The 22,696-nt window shown below is 37.4% G+C and overlaps 1 protein-coding gene across 1 annotated transcript; it reads left to right on the forward strand.

Annotated features, from left to right (window-relative positions):
• Positions 1-19,382: 19,382 nt before the first annotated feature.
• Positions 19,383-21,255, forward strand: LOC309825313 (heat shock cognate 71 kDa protein-like; the record flags this gene model as incomplete). Its single annotated transcript, XM_082658857.1, is given in 2 exon segments — positions 19,383-21,055; positions 21,057-21,255. Coding segments are annotated over 2 exon segments (1,872 nt in total).
• Between the last annotated feature and the right edge of the window lie 1,441 nt (positions 21,256-22,696).

Raw genomic sequence — 22,696 nt, forward strand, 5'->3', positions numbered from 1 at the left:
TGATATATTTTAAAGCTAAATATGACAGGACCTAGGTTTTAAAACTAAACAACTGGGTAGATACTAGTGCTATTTACAGGTAGGTGAAATATTTGAGGATGAATAAATTTGGGGTAGAACAGGGAGTGATGAATATTAATTACTTTATTTTCACTATACTAAATTTGAGATGGTTATTAGATAGTTAAGTCAAAGTTTAAGGTAAATTGAATCTAAGAATCTGCAGCTCAGTGGGGAGACCAGGGCTACAATTACACATTTGGGAGTTATCAGGATATTGCATAAGCTTGCCAAGGAAGAACATGCTGATAGAGAAAAGAAAATGACAAGGGTTAAGCTTAAAACATTCTAAGAGGAAGAACTGGTGACTGAGAAGTGGCAAGAATTGTGAAACGTCTGAGATTTTGCCCTTCTTTCAAGATAACAAATTAGCTTGCTAAAGTTTCATGAATCTTAGCAGAAGACAGGCTCCTAGATCAGAGGCAAAGAATTTTATTACTCATAGCATAACAGGTAAAATGAGCATCAGCATGTTACATCATGCTTATATCCCAGTTTCCATGGTGGGTGACACAGAGGAGTCTGGTAGATGCTGTACATGCAGTGGGTTTGTACCCTAAAGAACTGTGAACCTAGGAAACTTCAATCTTTCTAATGGACAGTTAGTCTTTTCCACTTTTGCCCCGAGGGACACATTATTTTATACTGGGCAGTAAACAAACCTACTCTTTGTACTGGGGAGGGACACTATCTATATCCTCCAAGGCTATCTGCTACACAAAAAGCCTTGAAAAGATGGTATGGACCAAAGACAGACAGTGCCTCTGATTGCAAGATGTGTAGAAAATAGCAAGAGACCCATGGAAAATGTTTCCCAACTGGAAATAAATAATAAAAGTATATTAGAAGAAGTGAGTAAATTTGTAGTAAGTACTACTGAGTGTAGTAGAAGAAAATCCTATAAAATTAAGAGTCTGAAGATAAAAGGAGAAGCCAACCATGGCAACTGCAGCTGTGATGACCTTTACTAGATTTATTTCAGTGGTGGGTTTGAAAACTTGATTAAAGACAGTTGAAGAAAGAACTGAAAATGAGGAAGTAGATTCAGTGAGTACAGACAGTGAATATATACAGTGTATACAGGGCATAGTTGGAGGTAGACCTTCCTGGTGTCTAGAGAAAGTTTTAAGTCATCCTTGTGTACTGATGGGGGTGATCTAGGTGAGAGTGAGAAATTGATACAGGAGATAATGGGGGAAATTCCAGGAATAAAAAGGGAGAAAAAATAAAAACGGTTAAACTTTGTAAAGCACTTGCTATGCCAAGCTCTGATCTGGTTAGTCTGCACTTACTAATTACGCCTCATTCACACTGAATGAGGTACTCTTATTATTCCCCAGATTATAGATGAAAAAAGTAAGGCACACAAGTAACTTATCTTCACTGTTAATGAATGCATGGTACTATCCTACAGAACCAAATGGAGGTTATCCAGAACACTAATGGAGGGTTAACTTTAGAAAGGAAGAGAGATATGTTTTTCTATTTCAATGGCAATGTGGATGTAGATGTAGGGTGGTTGGTGAATTTGTTTGTGGGAAAGGGGAGTAGTTCTAATCTGATAGCATCAATTTTCTCTCTAAATATGAGACAGTAATTGGCCAAGATGGGTATAGGGACATGTGTTAGAAACTCAAAGAAGAAAGGAACAGGTCTGAAGTATTCATTTCACAGACTAGGGAAGTCAGTTTTTTCGAGAGGTATAATATTATTACCTGGCAGTATATGAGTGGCCATTAAGATTCATGGATATAGGTAAAGAATAAGAGAATTGGGGGATTTATAGAGAGGCAAAGGCGTTGAGGGGAAGGTTGTGTTGATTTTGATAGACCCAGAAGCTTAAGTGGGGACATGGAGGTGACTGAGGGTGAAAAACAGTGGAGTGAATGGACTGGAGGTCCTAAGGTGGTATAGAGTCACAGAACTGAAAAGACTGGAGGGCAGAGAGGGAGATGGCTGACACTGAAATTCTTCAAGGCAGCGCAGATAAGGAGAAAAACATCTTTTGCAGGGGAAGTGCCAATGAACTGGGATGCCAGGAGTGGGGGTCACTGTTGTAGACAATAAATCACTAGAATGAAGAAGAGTACAGTGACCCATGTATTCAAGTAACCAGTAAGTGTACGATCCACGTGGCGAGGACAGTTTCCTGGCATTGGTAGATGATAGTAAAAAGGAACACGAAAAACTGATAATAAAAAAAAGAAAAACTGATAAAATGCACTTCAAAGAAGCAGGCAGTGCTGAAAGAGAAATGGTTTGAAAGCAAAAATGAGGAAAAGGAGGATACCTACTCTACGTAACTAAAACTAATTCTGCCTCCTATAAATAGGAGTTTCAGTTTACTGAAATCCATGCATTTATGTCAATGAAATAAAGTATGGACTTAGAGAAATTAAACTCATAGTATATCACATTAGACAGCTTTGAGAGCACTAAAAGGCAAATGCTTACCTAAATATAACATGGCAATCAAGCAAAACAACATCTGAAATATTTCATTTTAAGTCTTAGGAATAACTATTCCTGTAAGGAACAAATGATGAACACGTGGGAGAATTAATTCGATTACCCAATGTGCTTCTACATAGAAACAAATCTAATGTGAAATCGGCAAAATAACACGGAATGAAATGAGTGCATTCATTTTTCAGGTAACCAATACTTATTCTAAGTTTTGTTGTTTTAACATTTGTATTTACACTGGAAATAAATATAATGAACAATTGCATAGGTTGGATAGAATTTAAATATAAATCATCTAATTAGCTAGTCACTTGAAAGCAAAAACGGAAATTTGAATCTGTTGTTTAATTGCCACATTTTAAGAACACATTTTAGCCAGTTGCATCAAAAAAGAGATAATAATGTGAGTGCATGACAGTGTCTCATAGTAATGAGCAGGCTCTGGTTTCCATTTATTGCATATACAATGGACACTGACAAGAGTTTTGGGAAAATGAGTAAGGCTCGTAGAAAAGCTAGCATAGAGATGTGAAGACAGGTCAATTCTAACACTATCTCCTGGGAAGAAGACAGACTTTCTTAAAGATATATGTGCCTCAGAATTATATGGTTTTAAATAGTCATCTTTGGACCAAATTCCATTTCTAGCCACATGCATTCACAGGAGGGTAAACACGTTGGCTTACTAAGGACTCATCTGTTATATCAACCACTATTGAGTCGATATCCTAGCCACCCCTGAAACAAGGTCTTCCTTACACATGATGGGAGACGGTTCCAATGCCTGAAATTCTTCCTTTGCAGTTTCCTTTTGTATTAAACATTGCTTTTTCCACATCCAAAATAAAGAAGTGTCAGAAAAAAAAAAAAAAAATCAAGTCTCTAATACTTTAAGGTATACAAATATTAGAACAGGTTTTTTTCCCTCTAGGCACCTATATGTGGTAATGGGGATGAGAAAGAAAAAAATGGAAATAAATTGTGAGAAAAATGAGAGATTCCAAAAATAAAATCTAACTGACTTGTATCTTTCCCTGTTTTCTTTTTCATAGAAGGTTGTTTATGCTCCATTGGTCAGGCTAACATCACTGCGGGAATTACTTTCTATTGTGCCATATACCTGATGTAGAAGAGGATGAAATGATATGGAAAATGTTTCTGATATGATGGTAAGTGGGGAAAAAATAAGCAACAAGAATACAAGATAATTATACAACCCAAAAGCTAAAGGCCTTGCAGTGGCTCACAAAGCCCTCCCCTGCCCCTCCCCCACCAGCTCTCTCTCTTCATCCCCTCTACCATTCTCCACTTTGGTCCCTGCACTCCAGCCACACTGGCCTCCATTCCTGCTCCCCCTAGGGCCTCAGCCTGGCTCTGGCCCCTGTCTGGACATCCACAAGGCTAACCACTTCACCTCCTTTAAGTCTTTGTTCCAGTGTCACCTTTTCAAGGAGACCTACTCAGTTTATACTAGTATTTATCATGGCAATGCACCTCCCCCTGCCCTGGCACTCCTGACACCCCCCATATCTTCACTATTTTTTAACCGAAGTATTTATCACTTTCTAACAGTAATATAACGTACTTTTTTTTTTTATCATCTGTCTTCAATCCCCTGGAATTTAACCTTCAAGAAAGCAGAGATTTTTTTTGGTCTGCTATATCTTAAGCTTCTAAAATAATGTTGGCACTTAATAAATATTTGTTGAATGAATGAGTAAACAGTTTTGTCGCTATGTTTACTACTATGTCAAAAAGGGGTGGGATGGGGGGGTGGGAGGGAGGGAGACGCAAGAGGGAAGAGATATGGGAACATATGTATATGTATAACTGGTTCACTTTGTTATAAAGCAGAAACTAACACACCATTGTAAAGCAATTATACTCCAATAAAGATGTAAAAAAAAAACCAAAAAAAACATGTGTGCCGAAACCTAACCACCAGAGACATTGTGAAGTTGAATACACGGTTATAGTATTAAAATTATATTGATTTTGTCCCCTAACACACATTTAAAAAAAAAAAATTTTATAGACAGATTGTCAAGGCTTCAAAAGGATAATAGAAAACTTAAAATTTGATTGTTGAGGTGACAAGATTGTGAACAAATGCTGTCCTTTTATTTGGTGTTTAATTATAATTTCTAAAATATTTGTATAATAAGAAATAAAAATAAGTGGAAGTTTGGGGAGAGAGTTTTTCTTCCCGTTCATGCAAAGCAGGAATATTATAAACAGGACAGCAAAATCAGTTACGTACCCTGAAATAGTGAGATGGCCCAGTTCACACTAGTGAATATTAAATGTATTTACCTCCCTTTGAGCAGATTTCAGCCTGCATCAACCAAAGCATATGGCATAGAGGGCTTCATGCATGAGAACACATATATTCTCTTAGAAATACATTTTAACTCTAAATTCGTACAATGATTTGTCACCCCAAATATGTGTCTAGAAAGAAATTCTATACAAAGTATTGCTTTATTTCCAAAAATGCTCCTTTATCTATTTCAATGAGCAGTATTATCTGAGATGTCTTTTTTTCAATTAATACTAGATGGTGAATAAATCACAGGCAACTCATTAAAATGATGCTAAGTATTACAGCCTTAACACTTAAAGGATAAGCTAACATTTCTCACTTCTCTCTAATTCATGGTAATGAGTTTTATGGCATATTGATTGTGGGTTATTATATGAGATAAGTGATTTATCAATGTACTTCATGAAAGAAAAAAGAAATTCAAAGTCCCAGCATCATTTCTAACACTTCTTCACTCCTCCTTCTCATTCCATACAACAGCATGCTAACTGTCAAAAGCATTGTATAGAAAAAGTTTTATTTAACCTAATTTAAAAATGATGGTTAGACTAACAATTGTCCTTACCAAGTAATAGAACAAGAACAAAAACATCATTTACTTCACTGTGAATTTCTGAAATAGTTTTTGAAACAAACAAAATTGTCTTACGTTCATGATTTCACCTACTTGCTTACAGATTTATCATGAAAAGGGAATTCAGAATTTTTAAAAAAGTAGAAAAAACTTTCTTAAATAATACTTTAACTGGGCCATTAAGGTAGTATTTTATGTCAATGAAAATATTTACTGGAAAAAATCAATATGTCACACACAACTCACATTATACTTAAAAGAAAATGAAAAGAAAAAGGTATATCTAGATAGTAGCCCTCAAACAGTGTCACTTACATAGCAAACATTCAAAAAATATTTGAGGAAATAAATAAATTTGTTCTTATTTTGCTTGAATGTAGGGTGACAATTTTTTTTGAGGTTAGATTCATTGAGATATAATTTACATACAATATTCACCATTTTTAGTGTATAGATCTAAGAGTTTTGACAAATGTATAAACTCATGTAACTGCCACAACCATCAAGATATGTAAAATTTCATCCCTACTAAAAGTTATTTCAGGCCCCTTTGTAGTCAGTTTCTACCCCAAGCCCCAGGCCAGCCCCTGGCAACCACTGATTGGTTTTTCATCAACATAGCTTTGCCTTTTGATTAAATTTGAAATGTTGAATTAGGCTTGCATTCTTGGGGCAAATCTCACTTGATCCTGTCACCTAAAAAAAAATATGTGTGTATATATATATATATTCATGAAGGCTATTCTATAGTTTTCTTTTCTTGTACTCTAACTGGTTTTGATATCAGGGTAATACTGGCCTCATAAAACAAGAGTGTTCTTTTAACTTCTATTTCTTTGAAAAGTTTTGTAGAATTGTAATTTTTTCCTTAAATGTATGATAGAATTTATAAGTGAGAACATCTAGGTGTGGAGTCTTATTATTTAGAAACTTCTTAAGTACAAATTTAATTTCTTTAATAGATGTCTGACTAATCAGATTATCTGTTTCTTCTTCAGTGTGCTTTGGTAGTTTGTGTCTTGTAAGGGATTTGTTCATTTCTTTTAATCTGTCAAATTTAAGGACATAAAACTGATAGCCTGTTATTACCCTTATAATATCTATAGGTTCTACAGTGATGTTCCTTACTCATTCCAGGTGTTGGTTACTTGTGTCTTCTCTCTTTTGTTCCTGATCAGGCTGGCTTGAGTTTTATCATTTTTATTGATCTGTCAAAATAACACCCAGTTTTTAATTTCATTCTACTGTTTTTATGCTTCAGATTAAACGTAATTTTCTCCCCTTTTTCCTTAGGTTTAATTTGCTCTTCTTTTCATAATTTCTTAAGGTAGAAACCTAGATAATAGATTTAAGACTTTCCCTCTTTCCTAATGTTAGCATTTGATGTCTAGATTTTTCTCTAAGCACTACTTAAGCAACATCCCACAACATTTGATGCGATGTTTTGATTTTTCTTCAATTCAAAGTATTTTGTGATTTCCCTTGTGACTTCTTTGCCTCATGACTTGTTTAAAACAGTGTATTATCTAATTTCTAGATGTTAGGAGATTTTGCAAATGTCTTTACTGATTTCTAGTTGACTTCTGTTATGGATAACATGTTATATGATTTCAATTCTTTTAAAATTGTTAATATTTGATTTATGTATCAGAATATGGTGAATGTTCCATGAGTATTTGAAACAAATGTGTACTCTGCTAATGTTATTGCTAAGCATTCTATAAATGTTAATTAGATGAAGGTAGGTGATAATGTTTTTCAAATCTTCTGTATCTTTACGGTTTTTTGGTCTACTTTTCTATTGACTTTTGACAGAGAAGCATTGAAGTCTCCAAAACTAATTGTGGATTTGTCTATTTCTCCTTTTAATTCTATCAGTTTTTGCTTCATGTAATTTGAGGTTTTTTTGTTAAATGCATACACACTTAGGAATGCTATGCCTTATTATTTAATTGCACCCTTTATCATGATGTAATGTCCTTCTTTTGTTCCTGGTAGTATTCCTTGATCTGAAGTCTATTTTGTCTGATATTAATATAGTCACTCCAGCTTTCTTTTGATTAGTGTTGGCACAGCATATACTTTTGCATTCTTTTGCTTTTAATCTACATATCTCTTTATATTTAAATGGCTTCATCTAGACAGAATAAAGTTGGGTCTTGCTTTTTATCTATTATAAATTGTATGTGCCACCTCCCACCCTCTAATTCATATGTTGAAATACTAACCCTCAATGTGACAGTATTAGGAGGCAGGGCCTTAGGTGATTAGGTCATGAGGGCAGAGCCCTCATGAATAAGATTAGTGCCCTCATAAAAGAGACCCCAGAGAGCTCACTCACCCCTTCTGCCATGTGAGGACATAGTGAGAAGACAACTGTCTAGGAACCAGGAAGCAGGCTCTCACCAGACACGAAATCTGCCAGTGCCTTGATCTTGAACTCCCAGTCTCCAGAACGGTGAGAAATAAATTTCTGTTTTATATAAGCCACCTGGTCTATGGTACTTTGTTATAGCAGCCTGAACAGACTAAGACATTATCCAATCTGACAGTCTCTGTCTTTTAATTGGTGTATTTAAGCCATTTTCTAAAAGACTAAATACTGATACAGTTTAATTAAAATCTACCATCTTGCTATTTGTTTTCCATTTGTTCCATCTGTTTTTTGTTCTTCCTTGTCTCTTTTTCATGGCTTACTTTGATTAATTTACACAATTCTATTTTATCTCCATGATTAGCTTATTATATATACCTCTTTTAAAAAATGTAGTGGTTGCCCCTGGGCTTTCAATGTACATCATTAATTAATAACAGTGTACTCCAAATGTTATGCTGCCTTATTTAGAGTGCAATTCTTGAAACAGCATACTGCCAATGATGTAAATGATGTCATCCATGATACATTTATATATGCCATAAACCCTAATGCATAACTACTAGTTTTTCTTTAGACATTCAATTATTTTCTGGAGCAAATACAAGTGAGGAAAAATGTTTTTTATATTTACCTGCACTTTAACTGCTCCTAGAATTCCTCATCTACACATATTTGTATAGATCCATGTTTCTGTCCAGTATCATATTCCTTTTGCCTAAAGACCTGTGGATTGTTTTTTTTAAAAAATTCCTGTGGTGTAGGTCTGCTGATATTAAATTCTCTTATCTTCATTTATTCATTCACTCATTCTCTAGTCTCAAAAATTCTATTTCATTTTTGGAAGGTATTTCTAGAATTTCTATTTGACTATTTCTTATAGCTTACATCTTTTTTTGTTAAATTCCACATCTGTTCAGGCCTGTTGACTATGTTTTCCACTATAATAATAATTTATTATTTATAAATGATAGTATTTAAAATTCCCTGTTTCATATTTCCAATGATTGGGTCATTTCTGAGTCTGGTTTTGTTACTTGCTTTGTCTCTTGACAGTGGGTTCTTTTTTCTTGCTTGTGTCTCATAGTTTTTTTTTTTTTTGAATGCCAGTCATTGTGTGTAGCATAAGTAGGAACTGAGTCACATAATATTTATGCCTGGGAATGGGAATGGGTATGCCTCTTCTGTTAGACCAGTAGTGTGGGAGGTTGTATCACTTTATGCAGTCTCTGAGCTGGTTTGATTTTTGCTGCTGCTACTGTCCCCTTCAGAGTTATCTCATGTTAATCTTGGGAGCTGTGCAGCCAGAGGTTTTTCCTCAATGTTCTTGTCCCACCTTCAGCTCTCAGCCTTCCCTTTGTGCTTGTATCTCAATTTTCTTAGCTCTTTCTCAGGGACAGATACGTGTTGCTTGTTATTTGGTACTTTCTAACCTTATGACAACAGTGGTCGGGGGATTCTCTGTTGTCCTGCTCCAGCTTCATTCTTAAGCAGGGCTGTCCCTGGCCTTAGAATTGGAGGGTTGTCAATGATACTGCCCCTTACCATGTTTTCTTTTCTTATTTCATAAATCAACTTCTATTTGGGGGGCCTTAAAAAATAATTCATCATAATGATTCCCTGTTTTGCCAGACAACTGAGTCCTTTCACAGGTCTGATAGTTTTCTTATGATTTGAAAGAGAGCTCTATCTTTGTACTATTTGTGATATTTTCTCCCCACACCCTAAGAATCCTGTTTTCTAAGAGATCCTCATATCACAAGACTTGTGGTCTATAAACCACATACCCCCCAGCCTCATGTACCTATAGGGAGTTGAAGGCTGGAGTCTAGAACAGGCCCACAGATTTTTTTTTTGCTTACAGCCTTTTTTAATACATAAGGTTGGCCTATAACTGATTTTGTGCTACAGCAGCAGAGGTGAGTATTTGTAACAGAAGCCATATGGCCTACAAAGCCTAAATATTTGCTATCTGGTCCTTTATAGAAAGTTTGCTGACCCTGGTCTTGAAATTGTAGAGTATAGAAATTGCAGGAATTGTAGGCCCCAGGGTCTAGAAAGGTAGAGACTGGGTCTGAAGTGGCAATTAGGAGGTACCTAACCCAGAGGGCAACATGGAATAAGTCTGCTCCATGTTCTTCTTAGACTTATTTTTTTGAAATGATACTTTTCCCACTCATTCACTCATTTGTTTTACGGCATGGTTCCCACCACCTCAATTACAACTACCTGGGAGTTCATTCATATCGTTCTTAAAATGTGGTTTTGAATTTAACAGATCTAGTTATATACTTCATTCAAATATATGTAATAGTTTAAAATTCCTGCCAATACTTTTCTTGTATAGTTACATTTTTAAATTTCAGAAGCCTGGGTATAATCTGATCAAAATTTCCAGTTTAGAAATAATGTCGCAAATTTTTCCCTATACGTGTTGGAAAGGAAGCAGGCAAGCAGAGTTCTCATTTATGCCTAAACCCCTCCTGCCAATTTATTTCAATCTGCTTTTCAGACAACTGGCAGGAATGTCTTGCCTATGAATATTCTTCTAATGAATCAATGTCCAACAAAAACATCAACAGATTTAGGTTACAAATAATGACCTCCTTTAACAGGCAGACATTAACACTACTTTTAAAAAACTGGATTGGAACTATCTACTGTAATCCCATTTTTCTTTCATCATTTAAAAAGAATTCAGGGTTTTAGCCAAAGCAGGTTTTCAAGCGTAACTTATATTTACATTCCTCTTAGTTCTACACTTTGCGCAATAGCATGTAAAAATTGCTTCAAGTAACAGCTTCTCTGAGGTGAAAGCTTATTTATTCCTTGATAACTTACAGATATGTTGTATGCATATCTACATACACATATGTGTAAATATATATGTATATGTCTACATTTTATATGCATATAAACTTTGTCTATTACTTTATAGTTTTAAAAATCATGATTTCATGCTTCAAATATAGACCAAACAAAAAAAATGTAAGAATCATCTTGTAATTTATACTTAGTTTATATTTTATATATGAGTTTGTATTACTCTCCCCATATTCTAAAGTTTGGCTCTCCTGAATGTCTTCATTTTTCTGTAAGTATATCAACCCCCATCTCCCTTCTTTCACACACGCATCCAAGGGTGGAACAGTGGAGATAATAAGCATTTTAATTTTATCTCTATCTGTAGATTTTACATAGGAGTGTAATATTATATAATGCGCTCCCATAGAGCGGTCCTATACTCACTCCAACTCAGAAGGAGAAACTAAATCAGTGTCAGGTTTCAAAAGCCAAAGATAGGAATTTAGAAGTCGGTTTGCAAAATTAAGAATAGCAACATTTAAGGCCAGAGTCAAAAGAAATATATGAGGAAAACACATAATCATGAAACCTTAGAACAAGAGTTAAAATACTAATTTTTACAGTAATTTCAGAATAGGTTTGATGTCTACATTGTTTTATTACCGTGTGATAGGCAGAAAATTCCCCTTCCCTCCAATTAGAACAGATTCCTGGAAACTGTGAATATGTTACCTTACATGGCAAAAGGGACTTCGTAGATGTAATTTAGTTAAGGAACTTGAGACGGCAAGATTTTCCTGGTTATCCTTGTGGGCCCAATCTAATCACAAGTGTCCTTAAAAAGAGGGAGGCGTAAGAAGAGAGTCAGAGGGAGATGTGACTATAGAAGAATGGTCCAAACAATGCAACGTTGCTGGCTTTAAAGATGGAGGAAGGAGACCATCAGATAAAGAAAGTTGACAGCCTCTAAAAACTGGAAAAGGCAAGGAAACAAACTTCCCCTAGAGTCTTCTGAAAGGAATGCAGCACTGCTGACACCTTGATATTAGCCCAAAGAGACACGTGTCAGACTTTTAACCTGCAGAATTGTAAAAAAATAAATTTGTGTTGTTTAAGCTACTAAGTTTGTGGTGATTTGTTACTGCTGTAGAAAAATCAATTCATTATAGTTATCACAACATTTATGTTTCACTGGTTTTGTTGTACATTAATAATTTTCTTAATTTTACTAGCTCCCTGTTCCTGTGTTTTCTATTTTGACTAAAATCTTAGCCTAAAGAACTGATTGAGAGTTTTTATTTTTTCTTTTTCTTTTTAGGAAGGGCCCTTTTGTGTGATTTTCTAGATCCTTCCATACATGAGAATAACTTCCAGTTACCCCTGTTCATAAACAGCAACTTGACAGTTCAAGTCACAATCTTTTATTTCTTTCACCCTCTAGATTGTTACTAATGATCTTTCCCCTCTCTCTTTCTCTCTGCTAGACTATCTTTTTTTGTTTGTTTGTTTGTTTTTGGTAGGAAATCTTTGTTTCCTGTCTATAGCTTTTCTAATTCTTTTGCCTTGAAGACACAAATCTTTTTTAAGGAAAACTTTCTTCTTATTATTTATTGTTGTTTTCTCTATCTGCTCAGTTCTTTACTCCTTAGATCCCTATTTTGTATGTTACATCCCTCAGATCTGTTCTTTGGGTCTCTTGTCTTGTCTCTCATTATTTTACTTCTTTTCCTAAATTTTGGGAGAATTCTTACACTTATTTTCTATAGTATTGGTTTAATTTTATCTAACCTAATGTGTCCTGCCTCCATTGTGTTTTCATTTAGCAATCTTTTTTCATTTACAATCTCCCAAGACTGAACCAGCAAAAAATAGAAAATATGAATAGATCAATTACCAGTACTGAAATTGAATAAGTAATTAAAAAAATCCCAACAAGCAAAAGTCCAGGACCAGATGGCTTCACAGGTGAATTGTACCAAAAATTTAGAGAAGAGTTAACACCTACCATAAAACTATTCTTAAAAAATTGCAGAGGAAGGAACACTTGCAAACTCATTCGATGAGGCCACCATCACCCTGATACCAAAGCCAGATGAAGATACCGCAGAAAAAGAAAATTACAGGCATATATCACTGATGAACACAGACACAAAAATCCTCAACAAAATACTAGCAAACTGACTCCAACAGTACATTAAAAAAAATCATACACCATGATCAAGTGGGATTTATCCCAGGCATGCAAGCATTTTTCAATATCCACAAATCAATCAATGTGATGCACCATATTAACAAACTGAAGAAGACCATATGCTCATCCCAATAGATGCAGGAAAAGGTTTTCATAAAATTCAACATCCATTTATGATAAAAACTCTTCAGAAAGTGGGTATAGAGGGAACATACTTCAACATAATAAAGGCCATATATATGAACCCACAACTAACATCATACTCAATGGTGAAAAGCTGAAAGCATTTCCTCCAAGATCAGGAACGAGACAAGGATGCCCACTCTCACCACTTTTATTCGACATAGTTTTGGAAGTCCTAGCCATAGCAATCAGAGAAGAAAAAGAAATAAAGGGAATCCAAGTTGGAAAAGAAGTAAAACTGTCACTGTTTGCAGATGACATATTACTACTATACATAGAAAATCCTAAAGACTACAAGAAAACTACTAGAGCCCATCAATGAATTTGGTAAAGTTGCAGGATAAAAAATTAATATACAGAAATCTGTTGCATTTCTATACACAAACAATGAAATATCAGAAAGAGAAATTAAGGAAACAATCCCATTTACCACTGCATCAAAAAAGAATGAAATACCTAGGAGTAAACTTACCTAAGGAGGCAAAAGACCTGTACTCCAAAAACTATAAGATGCTGATGAAAGAAACTGAAGATGACGCAAACAGATGGAGAGATATACCATGTTCTTGGATTGGAAGAATCAATATTGTTAAAATGACTATACTACCCAAGGCAATTTACAGATTCAATGCAATCCCTATCAAATTACCAACGGCATTTTTCACAGAACTAGAACAAAAAATTTTTAATTCATATGGAAGCAATCTTTTTATTTCTTTTAAACTACATTCAGGCCTTTCAGATCAGTCTCATTTCATGTTTGCTTCCTCTAACTTTATAAACATAGTATCCTTTAAAGAACATGAGTTAGAGATTTTTCAAACTTCTGTATTCTTCATTCTCTTGTTTGCTCTGATTTGTCAGAGTAGATACCTACCGTCTCTTAAATTCATCAATGTTTCTCTGTTTTCTCACCCTAAATTCAAATCCTAACTCAGTTTCTCTCTAGATAAACAAGCTTGGGCAAGTTAGTAAGTCTCTCTAAGCTCAGAGTCCTCATTTATAAAATATTCCTAATAATGGCACAAACTATAAAAAGTATGATTATGATAATTAAAAATAAATATGATTATTTATTAAATTCAGTTATAATTAACTGATTTAATACCAGAAAGAGCTTAGCACAGTGTCATGCACATGGTAATTGATTAATGAATGGTAGTTGCCATTATAATCATTGTTCTCATCACCATCATAATCAACATCATTACAATTAGTACAGAGGAAGTTCCATTATTGTCTAGGCAGGAGCCGAGACTGGTTTTGTAAGAGTGCTTGGATTCCTACTCTAACCTGACAGGTCTAGATAAAAGAAGAAAAAGAAAATTCAGAATTGCTATAGTGTTACTTTGCTATTTCAGAATCTCCCTTCTCTGGGACCAGTCTGGAAGGCACCTGAGGCTGAGGCAGCAGCAGCAGCAAACTTTACTTTTGGTTGAAGGTGTCTTTCTCTTCTTAGATATGGCAGCCAGAAATGTGCTGGAGTATTCTGCTCCAACCCTCATTTCTCCTGTATGCTAAACCTTGTCCACTTCCTCTTAATGCAAGGTGACCACGGCCAAATGCTAGCTCTCTGCCTGACTTCGTAGTCCACATCAAGTGTGTTTGTATGGGGGGTGGACGAGTGAGCATCACCAAGGCTTCCCCAGCTAATGTGGACACAGCCATATGGGGGTTTGCCTCCAGCCTTTGCCCCTATGAATTAGGGATGACCGTGTGGCACTGGGGTGGGGAGGGGTAGGAGGATGTTGGAATCTCTTGTACTTACATCATGAATTCATAGGTGGGGATTTACAAATTGTCCTTCCCTTTCTTAGCTACATTATGTCTGTACTTACCTTGCAGAAATTGCTCAGAGTTTCTGGGCATGAATATCTCTTTCTCCTAATTTCCACTTGATAAGGCTTTCCCCGTCCTAATATTCTATTTTCCATTTCACTAGTCAACTGGAAGGGAGGGTGCTAGATATGGATGCTCATATTAATGTTACAAAAATCAGCTATTACTCTTGAACTAAGTTTTCTTTGTCAAGCTCAGCTTATACTCAATAAAGGGTTTACTGTTTAAAGATCATAATAAGCCAATTTTTTTTCTAATGCTTGCTTTCACATTATGACAAAGCTGTAATTGTGAATCTTTTCCCATTTTTTTTAAAGTTCTCAAATCTTATTTCTACTGCTTTAGAATCTATTTAAGGTCCAGTAGTTTCTAAAAATACTTTGCTCTATTAACCTAAAATGATCTAGCATTACTCTATTACAATAGCAATGAAAACTAAGCCAGGTTTTTATATCTATTGAATTTTTTGTATTTTCAGCTATAGCCCAATCCCCCTGTAAAGCTGTTCATCACATTCAATAGGTAGTTATATATAGTGGAAATGGAGTCCCTCGATGATATAAAGCAATCTAAAAGGCATAAAAAATACTTTCAAGGAGCTCTCTTTCCAATTGAGGTTAAACAGATGTTGAATATGTTTTCTGGTTTAATCACTGTCAATACAGTGTGTTCAACTTTTTCCCATCTAGCTAAGAATGAAATTATCAGACTTAAATTTTCCCTTTTAAATCATTGGAGGTAATTGTTTTGTGATATGGAATTTTTATTTTAGATTATACATTGGTTTGCAAGATTTAATCAATTTTTTACATCTCTTAGTTCACTTTTTATGAATTTCCACTTAAACCGAAAGGATTAAAATGAGCTTTATTGCCAATTCCTTGTTAAAATCAATTATGTTTAGACTATCTAGAACAACACTATAAAACCATTTACAATTGCAAATACAAAGGCAATAACAGCTTATGGAAGGGTTGGGGTGGGTCCTATTTGAGGCTCTAACAATAGTTGGGGGAAATCTCTAAGATTTACTTTAAAAAATTACAAAAAGTTTTTTTCTGAGTTCTCCTGGAAAGACAGCATTTATGAGTGGTGGAAAGAGAGTAGGCATTCACCCAAGGATTAGGATTTAAGGCTTCCTGAGAGGAATTACCTCATTTGTACTGTAAAAATATCTCTTCTCCTGACCTGCAGAGGAATATCTGAATTCTAGCATTAGTTATTTTCTTATTTGACCTGTGGGCAGATCTTTATGTCCCTCGCTCCCTCCCTTCCCATCTGTTTCCTTGTAGATAGATTTAATCTGGAAGAGCAGATAGTGTTTAGCAAAGGCATTAGATATACTGAATAAAAACCTATTGAATTGGATTATTTTGTTTTGTGTTCCTCTCTTAAAATACTCCTGGGAGAGTTGAGATGTTAAGTATCTGTCACGGTGGTTACCAAAATTTACTGGACATACAAATCATCTTGGATGCCTGTTAAAATGCAGATATCCAGCCCTGCCCCCTTGAGATTTTGATGCAGGTAATCCTTGGTCCACATTGACTGAAACCTCTTTGCAACATCTTAGTATGAACGTGGTTTATTACTTTCCTCTGGGAAAAGTTGAGAGTTCCTGAATGGAACCAAGAAAGAACAGGGTAGGTGAGAACGTGAGTTTAACCATTGCCTTTTCCTCCCAGTCTCATTATTCAGAGACGTGGCTAAGGGAGTAAATTTTAGAGTAGATGTGAAAGCGTCTTTCTTTTACTTCTGTGATTAAGCACATGGTGATCACCACATAGCTTAGTAAGGTGGCCTTCTTCACTCCTTATACTCACTCCTTATACCCAAATAGTCAGCGAGTTGTCTGGTTTCCCTTACTCAGTGATGCTATAGTCTTTTCCTTATCTTCATGCCACCACCGTTTTTGTTTCTAGTCTTGGCATTGCTGCTAGACTATTGCAACGGAGTAGCCTGCTTGTGGTCTTGCCCTACTCTTCATCCCCAGTCCTCTCTGATGCATCAAACTGCTGATGAATCAGATTTCAAGAAAGCAGATCTGATTATCTCATTCTTCTGCTGTGAGTCCTTATAAAGATCTTCTCTAATTTCAGGATAAAATTTAAATGTCTGAGCCATCTGTGATGGAATACCGATCCACTTCTCCACTGACCTCCAGCCACCCTGAACACCCCTGGACAAAACTCATTTCTCCACATCCACAGACCTTGGCTTTCTGCCCTTCTCTTTGCTTGGAGCACCAAACACTCACCAAAGAACACTGACTAATATCTACTCATTCTCTAGAATCATAATCTGGCCATGATGGGGATCAGAGCAGGCCACCCCCAATATGCCACTTGGTGTACTGATTAGTTTAAGTTAAAGTTACTTAAGAAACAGCCAATGCAAGAAGGATACTCTGACCCTCCTTTGCCCCCCTGAAAGGAGAAAATAAATCTCCCATGTGAAAGGTAACTTCCCTGTACCAGGAAGTACAGAGACATCCTTATCACCAGAGATGGGGAATTCAAATCTGAGAAGGCTGTATAAACAAACCTGGTTTCTTGCAATCCCAAACTTATTTTTCTTGTCAATTCCTCACAAATTTATTGTTTCTTGGTATAAAAGGTACCTGCTTTAGTCACTACTTTGAGTCATATACCTATAAGGCCTTTATACATAAGAAATTAATTTGTTCTCCTGTTAATATGCCTTGTGTCAATTTAATTATTAGACTAGCCAAAAGAACCAAGAAGCATAGGGGGAAATTTTCCCTTCCCCAATAGCCTCTAGATTAATACATCAAGGAAATTTCTACGTGAATTAAAAACTATGAACTTAATTCTCAAACCTTCATATGATTCTGTAATCAGAACAGCAAAGAAATATTGCTGCCTTTGGAAAATTTTTAGTGATTATACAAAATATTAACTCTAAGTCCTGGAATTACAAATTATTATTTCTCCTTTATGATATTCTATATGTTCTAAGTTCTATGGTCTAGATATTTACTAATTTTATGAAAAAGTAATTCTTATAATTTTTTGGTGAATGACTAACAGCACAAGAATCTGTCATTTCTATTTCACTTCTTTCATGGAGTTGCAAGTTCATCAAACATATTCACTCATTTGTAATTTGACACGCTTCTCAGCTAGGTTGGGAACTGACTTATTCTCACTTCATAGGCATAAAGAGTAACTTGATAATAATATATCAGGGAACCCATGGCAGAGTGGTCCTAGGAATGTTTGCCCATCATCCTCTCAGCAAACCACTGGCAAAGTTTCTAGAAATTCAATCAGTTATCAAGTTACTAACATTTATTAAGCAAGCCAAGTGGTACCGGTCTCTGGATCAGGATATCCAGGGGTAAAGAGGCCTTTTCAAACTGCAGACATAGTCCCTGCCCATCCACCCTTATCTTCCCACATCACTTAGCAGAGACACCACAGTTAAAACTACATAACCCATTTAAAGTGTTCTAGGCAGTCACAGTTCCTGATTACAAACAACAGAAACAATACTGGCTAAATTGAGCAGAAAAGGAACACATTGGAAAGCTCTTGCATAGCTCACAGAACTCATCAAAAGTGTGAAGAACCAAACTCTGAAAAGAGAACACAGCAGATTCAGACTACAGCCATGATCTGCTTGGGCCACCAACTGTAAATCCTACAATAGCTGCTTCACTGTCCTCTACCTGCTCTCCAACACAGAGGGAGAACCAAACTCTCTCAGTGTCTGAGTGCCTTCAGGAGTCTAAATGCCCTGAAGTTGTGGACAGTGGGTGAGCTGAGTTCATATGCTCACCACCTCTATGAACAGGGAGCTGGGGATTCTCCTGAAACAGGAAATGAGTTCCAGCGCTAGGCAGAATTAAAAGACAACAATGCTTGCCGCACAACGTACCATGCTGAACCAACAAATGCAGGCGTACAAACTGACAAACTGTAGCCCAGAGCCCAGGGAAAATGATGGCTTGTGATAGGATCTTCCCTCTGGGGTTGATCATCTGCTTAGAGAAGAGATGGTGAAGATGCTTGTGAAACTGTCTCAAGGAAGAATAAGGAATGACAGAAAAGAAAAAAAAAGTAGGAAGGAATGAAGGAAATTTGAATGCCAAGAAATACAGAGAAGGAGATGTGACCAAGGATAGAATGTAAAGAGACCTGAGATGTAGGAAGAAAGATGCTGGAGGAAGGCATGTGAGGTCAAATGACCAAACAGAACGAACTACACACACACACACACACACACACACACACACACACACACACACAAGTTGTAGATCCTTGCTCTCTGTCGTCATAATATTATTAGGTTAATTAATGAAGATTCTAAGATCAGAGAATCAGTACTCCTCAGGACGTATTACGTAGGCACTCAGTCATGCCTGTTAATATGGGGCAGGACGTATTACGTAGGCACTCAGTCATGCCTGTTAATATGGGGCAGGACGTATTACGTAGGCACTCAGTCATGCCTGTTAATATGGGGCAGGCTCATTGAATGTGGCAGCAGCTTTCCAGATTGCCATTTTCTCCTGCAGCAGACCTGGGTCTACGCTCCAGCAACCATGCCTAAGGGACCTGCAGTTGGCATTAATCTTGGCACCACCTATTCTTGTGTGGGTGTCTTCCAGCATGGGAAGGTGGAAATAATTGCCAACGATCAGGGGAACCGAACTACCCCAAGCTATGTCGCCTTTACTGATACCGAACGATTGATCGGTGATGCTGCAAAGAAAGTCACAATGAATCTCACTAACACGGTTTTTGATGTCAAACGCCTCACTGGACGAAGACTTGACGATGCTGTTGTCCAGTCTGATATGAAGCATTGGCCCTTCATGGTGGTGAATGATGCAAGCAGGCCTAAGGTTCGAGTAGAATACAAGGGAGAGACAAAAAGTTTCTATCCAGAGGAGGTGTCATCCATGGTTTTGACAAAGAAGAAGGAAATAGCAGAAGCCTATCTTGGGAAGACCGTTACCAATGCTGTTGTCACAGTACCCGCTTACTTTAATGATTCTCAACGTCAGGCTACCAGAGGTGCTGGAACTATTGCTGGGCTCAATGTACTTAGAATCATCAATGAGCCAACTGCTGCTGCTATTGCCTATGGCTTAGACAAAAAGGTCGGAGCAGAAAGAAATGTGCTGATCTTTGATTTATGTGGTGATACTTTTGATGTGTCCATTCTCACTATTGAGGATGGAATCTTTGAGGTCCAATCTACAGATACCCACTTAGGTGGGGAAGACTTTGACAACGAAATGGTCAACCATTTCATTGCAGAGTTCAAGCACAAGCACAAGCAAGACATCAGTGAGAACAAGAGGGCTGTCCGTCGCCTTCATACTGCTTGTGAGCATGCTAGCTGCACTCTCTCTTCCAGCACCCAGGCCAGTACTGAGATTGATTACCTCTATGAAGGAATTGACTTCTATAACTCAATTACCCATGCCCGATTTGAAGAACTGAATGCTGAATTGTTCCGTGACACACTGGACCCTGTCAAGAAAGCCCTTCAGGATGCCAAGCTAGACAAGTCTCAGATCCATGATATTGTCCTGGTGGGTGGTTCAACCCACATCCCCAAGATTCTGAAACTTCTACAGGACTTCTTCAATGGGAAAGAACTGAATAAGAGCATCAACCCTGATGAGGCTGTTGCTTATGGTGCAGCTGTCCAGGCAGCCATTCTATCTGGAGACGAATCTGAAAATGTTCAAGACTTGCTGCTGTTGGATGTCACTCCTCTTTCCCTTGGAATTGAAACTGCTGGTGGAGTCATGACTGTCCTCATCAAGTGCAACACCACCATTCCCACCAAGCAGACGCAGATGCAGACCTTCACAACCTACTCTGACAACCAGCTCAGTGTACTCATTCAGGTTTATGAAGGTGAGCGTGCCATGACCAAGGATAACAACTTGCTTGGCAAGTTTGAACTCACAGGCAAACCTCCTTCCCCCCATGGTGTTCCTCAGATTGAAGTCACTTTTGATAATGATGCCAATGGCATCCTCAATGTCTCTCCTGTGGGTAAGAGCACAGGAAAAGAGAACAAGATTACCATCACTAATGACAAGGGCCATTTGAGCAAGGAAGACATTGAACGCATGGTTCAGGAAGCAGAGAAGTACAAAACTGAAGATGAGAAGCAGCGGGGTAAGGTGTCTTCGAAGAATTCTCTTGAACCCTATGCTTTCAACGTGAAAGCTACTGTTGAGGATGACAAACTTCAAGGATAAGAACCAGACTGCAGAGAAGGAAGAATCTGAACATCAGCAGAAGGAGCTGGAAAAAGTCTGCAACCCCATCATTACCAAGCTGTACCAGAGTGCAGGAGGCATGCTAGGAGGAATGCCTGGGGGCTTCCCTGGTGGTGGAGCTCCTCCATCTGGTGGCGCCTCCTCTGGGCCCACCACTGAAGAGGTTGATTAAGTCAGCCTAGCATAGGTTTAGCATTGTTCCACAAAACACTGAAGGACCCAAATTTGTAGCAAATTCCATGGCAATTTTAAAGTTGAGCTGCTGTAGCAAACTGGGCATTCTTGATACTTGAACGTGGAATGAGCGCACAGGGAAAGGAAATAACATTGCACTTTACAAGCACTGTATTATAAGTGGAAAATACAATGTCTTAAATAAAACTGTATTTAAAATTGGCACCATAAAAAAGGGGGCAATTCATAAATATTAGTTATGTAAACATGCTACCTGTTAAATAATAACAAACTCTATTAGTTATTTGTTTTTTTATTTTTTTAATTTCTTTAATTTTTTTTTGGCTGCATTGGGCCTTCGGCGCTGCATGTGAGCTCTCTCTAGTTGTGGAGAGCAGGGGCCACTCCTCGCTGCGGTGCGTGGGCCTCTCACTGCAGCGGCCTCCCTTGTTGCGGAGCATGGGCTCCAGGTGCCCAGGCTTCAGTAGTTGTGGCACGCGGGCCCAGCAGCTGTGGCTTGCGGGCTCCAGAGCGCAGGCTCGGCAGTTGTGGAGCACAGGCCCAGCTACTACACGGCACGTGGGATCCTCCCGGACCAGGGCTCGAACCCATGTCCCCTGCACTGGCAGGTAGATTCCCAACCACTGCGCCACCAAGGAAGCCCTAGTTATTTGTTATTAAAGGATCAGGATAACCTCCTTTACCTAAAGTCAACTATTTAAAGATATGAATCATCTCTACAGAAATACCTTCAGGGAACAACTAGATTAGTGTCTGATTGAAAAACTAGCCAAGTGGACACATAAAACTCACCATCACCGACATGCGGTGAATAAAAAAATAAAAAAGCCTTAACAGCTGGAATAACAAGTCAGCAAGGTTGAACACTGAGGCCTCTACAGAGTGGCAAGGGTGACTCTAGGAGCAAAGGAGTGTTTTCTAGATACACAATGTAATTTTAAGAAAGGCAGATCTACCTTGGGATTGGTTTTAAAAAGAGAGTTGCATTTGAGAGTTTCATATACTATATCTCTGGTGAGGTATTAACAAGAACAACAGAAGCAGACACCACTGACTAGCTTCTCATTACGCTGTGCCCTGTGCTAAGCATAACCTCATTTAGTCTCACAACCCCTGTGGGTTAAGATCACTAGTGCTTCCTTTTACCACTGAGGAAACCAAAGCATAGAGGGGCCAACTCTTGTCTAGTAAACTAACATGTGTTGAATACCTGACGTGGTAGACACATTGCTGGGGCTTTGCATTACTCTGTGTTTAGTAACCAGAAAGGAATGGATTCAAATACAGGTTTTTCCACTCAAAGCCCATATTTGTTCCACCGCTTGGTAGAATATCAACAATCACTTTTCACTCAGCAGGCTCCTGACAGAAAAGAGGAAGAATTAATACAAAGTGATGATGGGAGGGCAAGGGTATTG

Source organism: Grampus griseus, assembly GCF_964374135.1.
Source record: "Grampus griseus genome assembly, chromosome: 7".
NCBI lineage: Eukaryota > Metazoa > Chordata > Mammalia > Artiodactyla > Delphinidae > Grampus > Grampus griseus.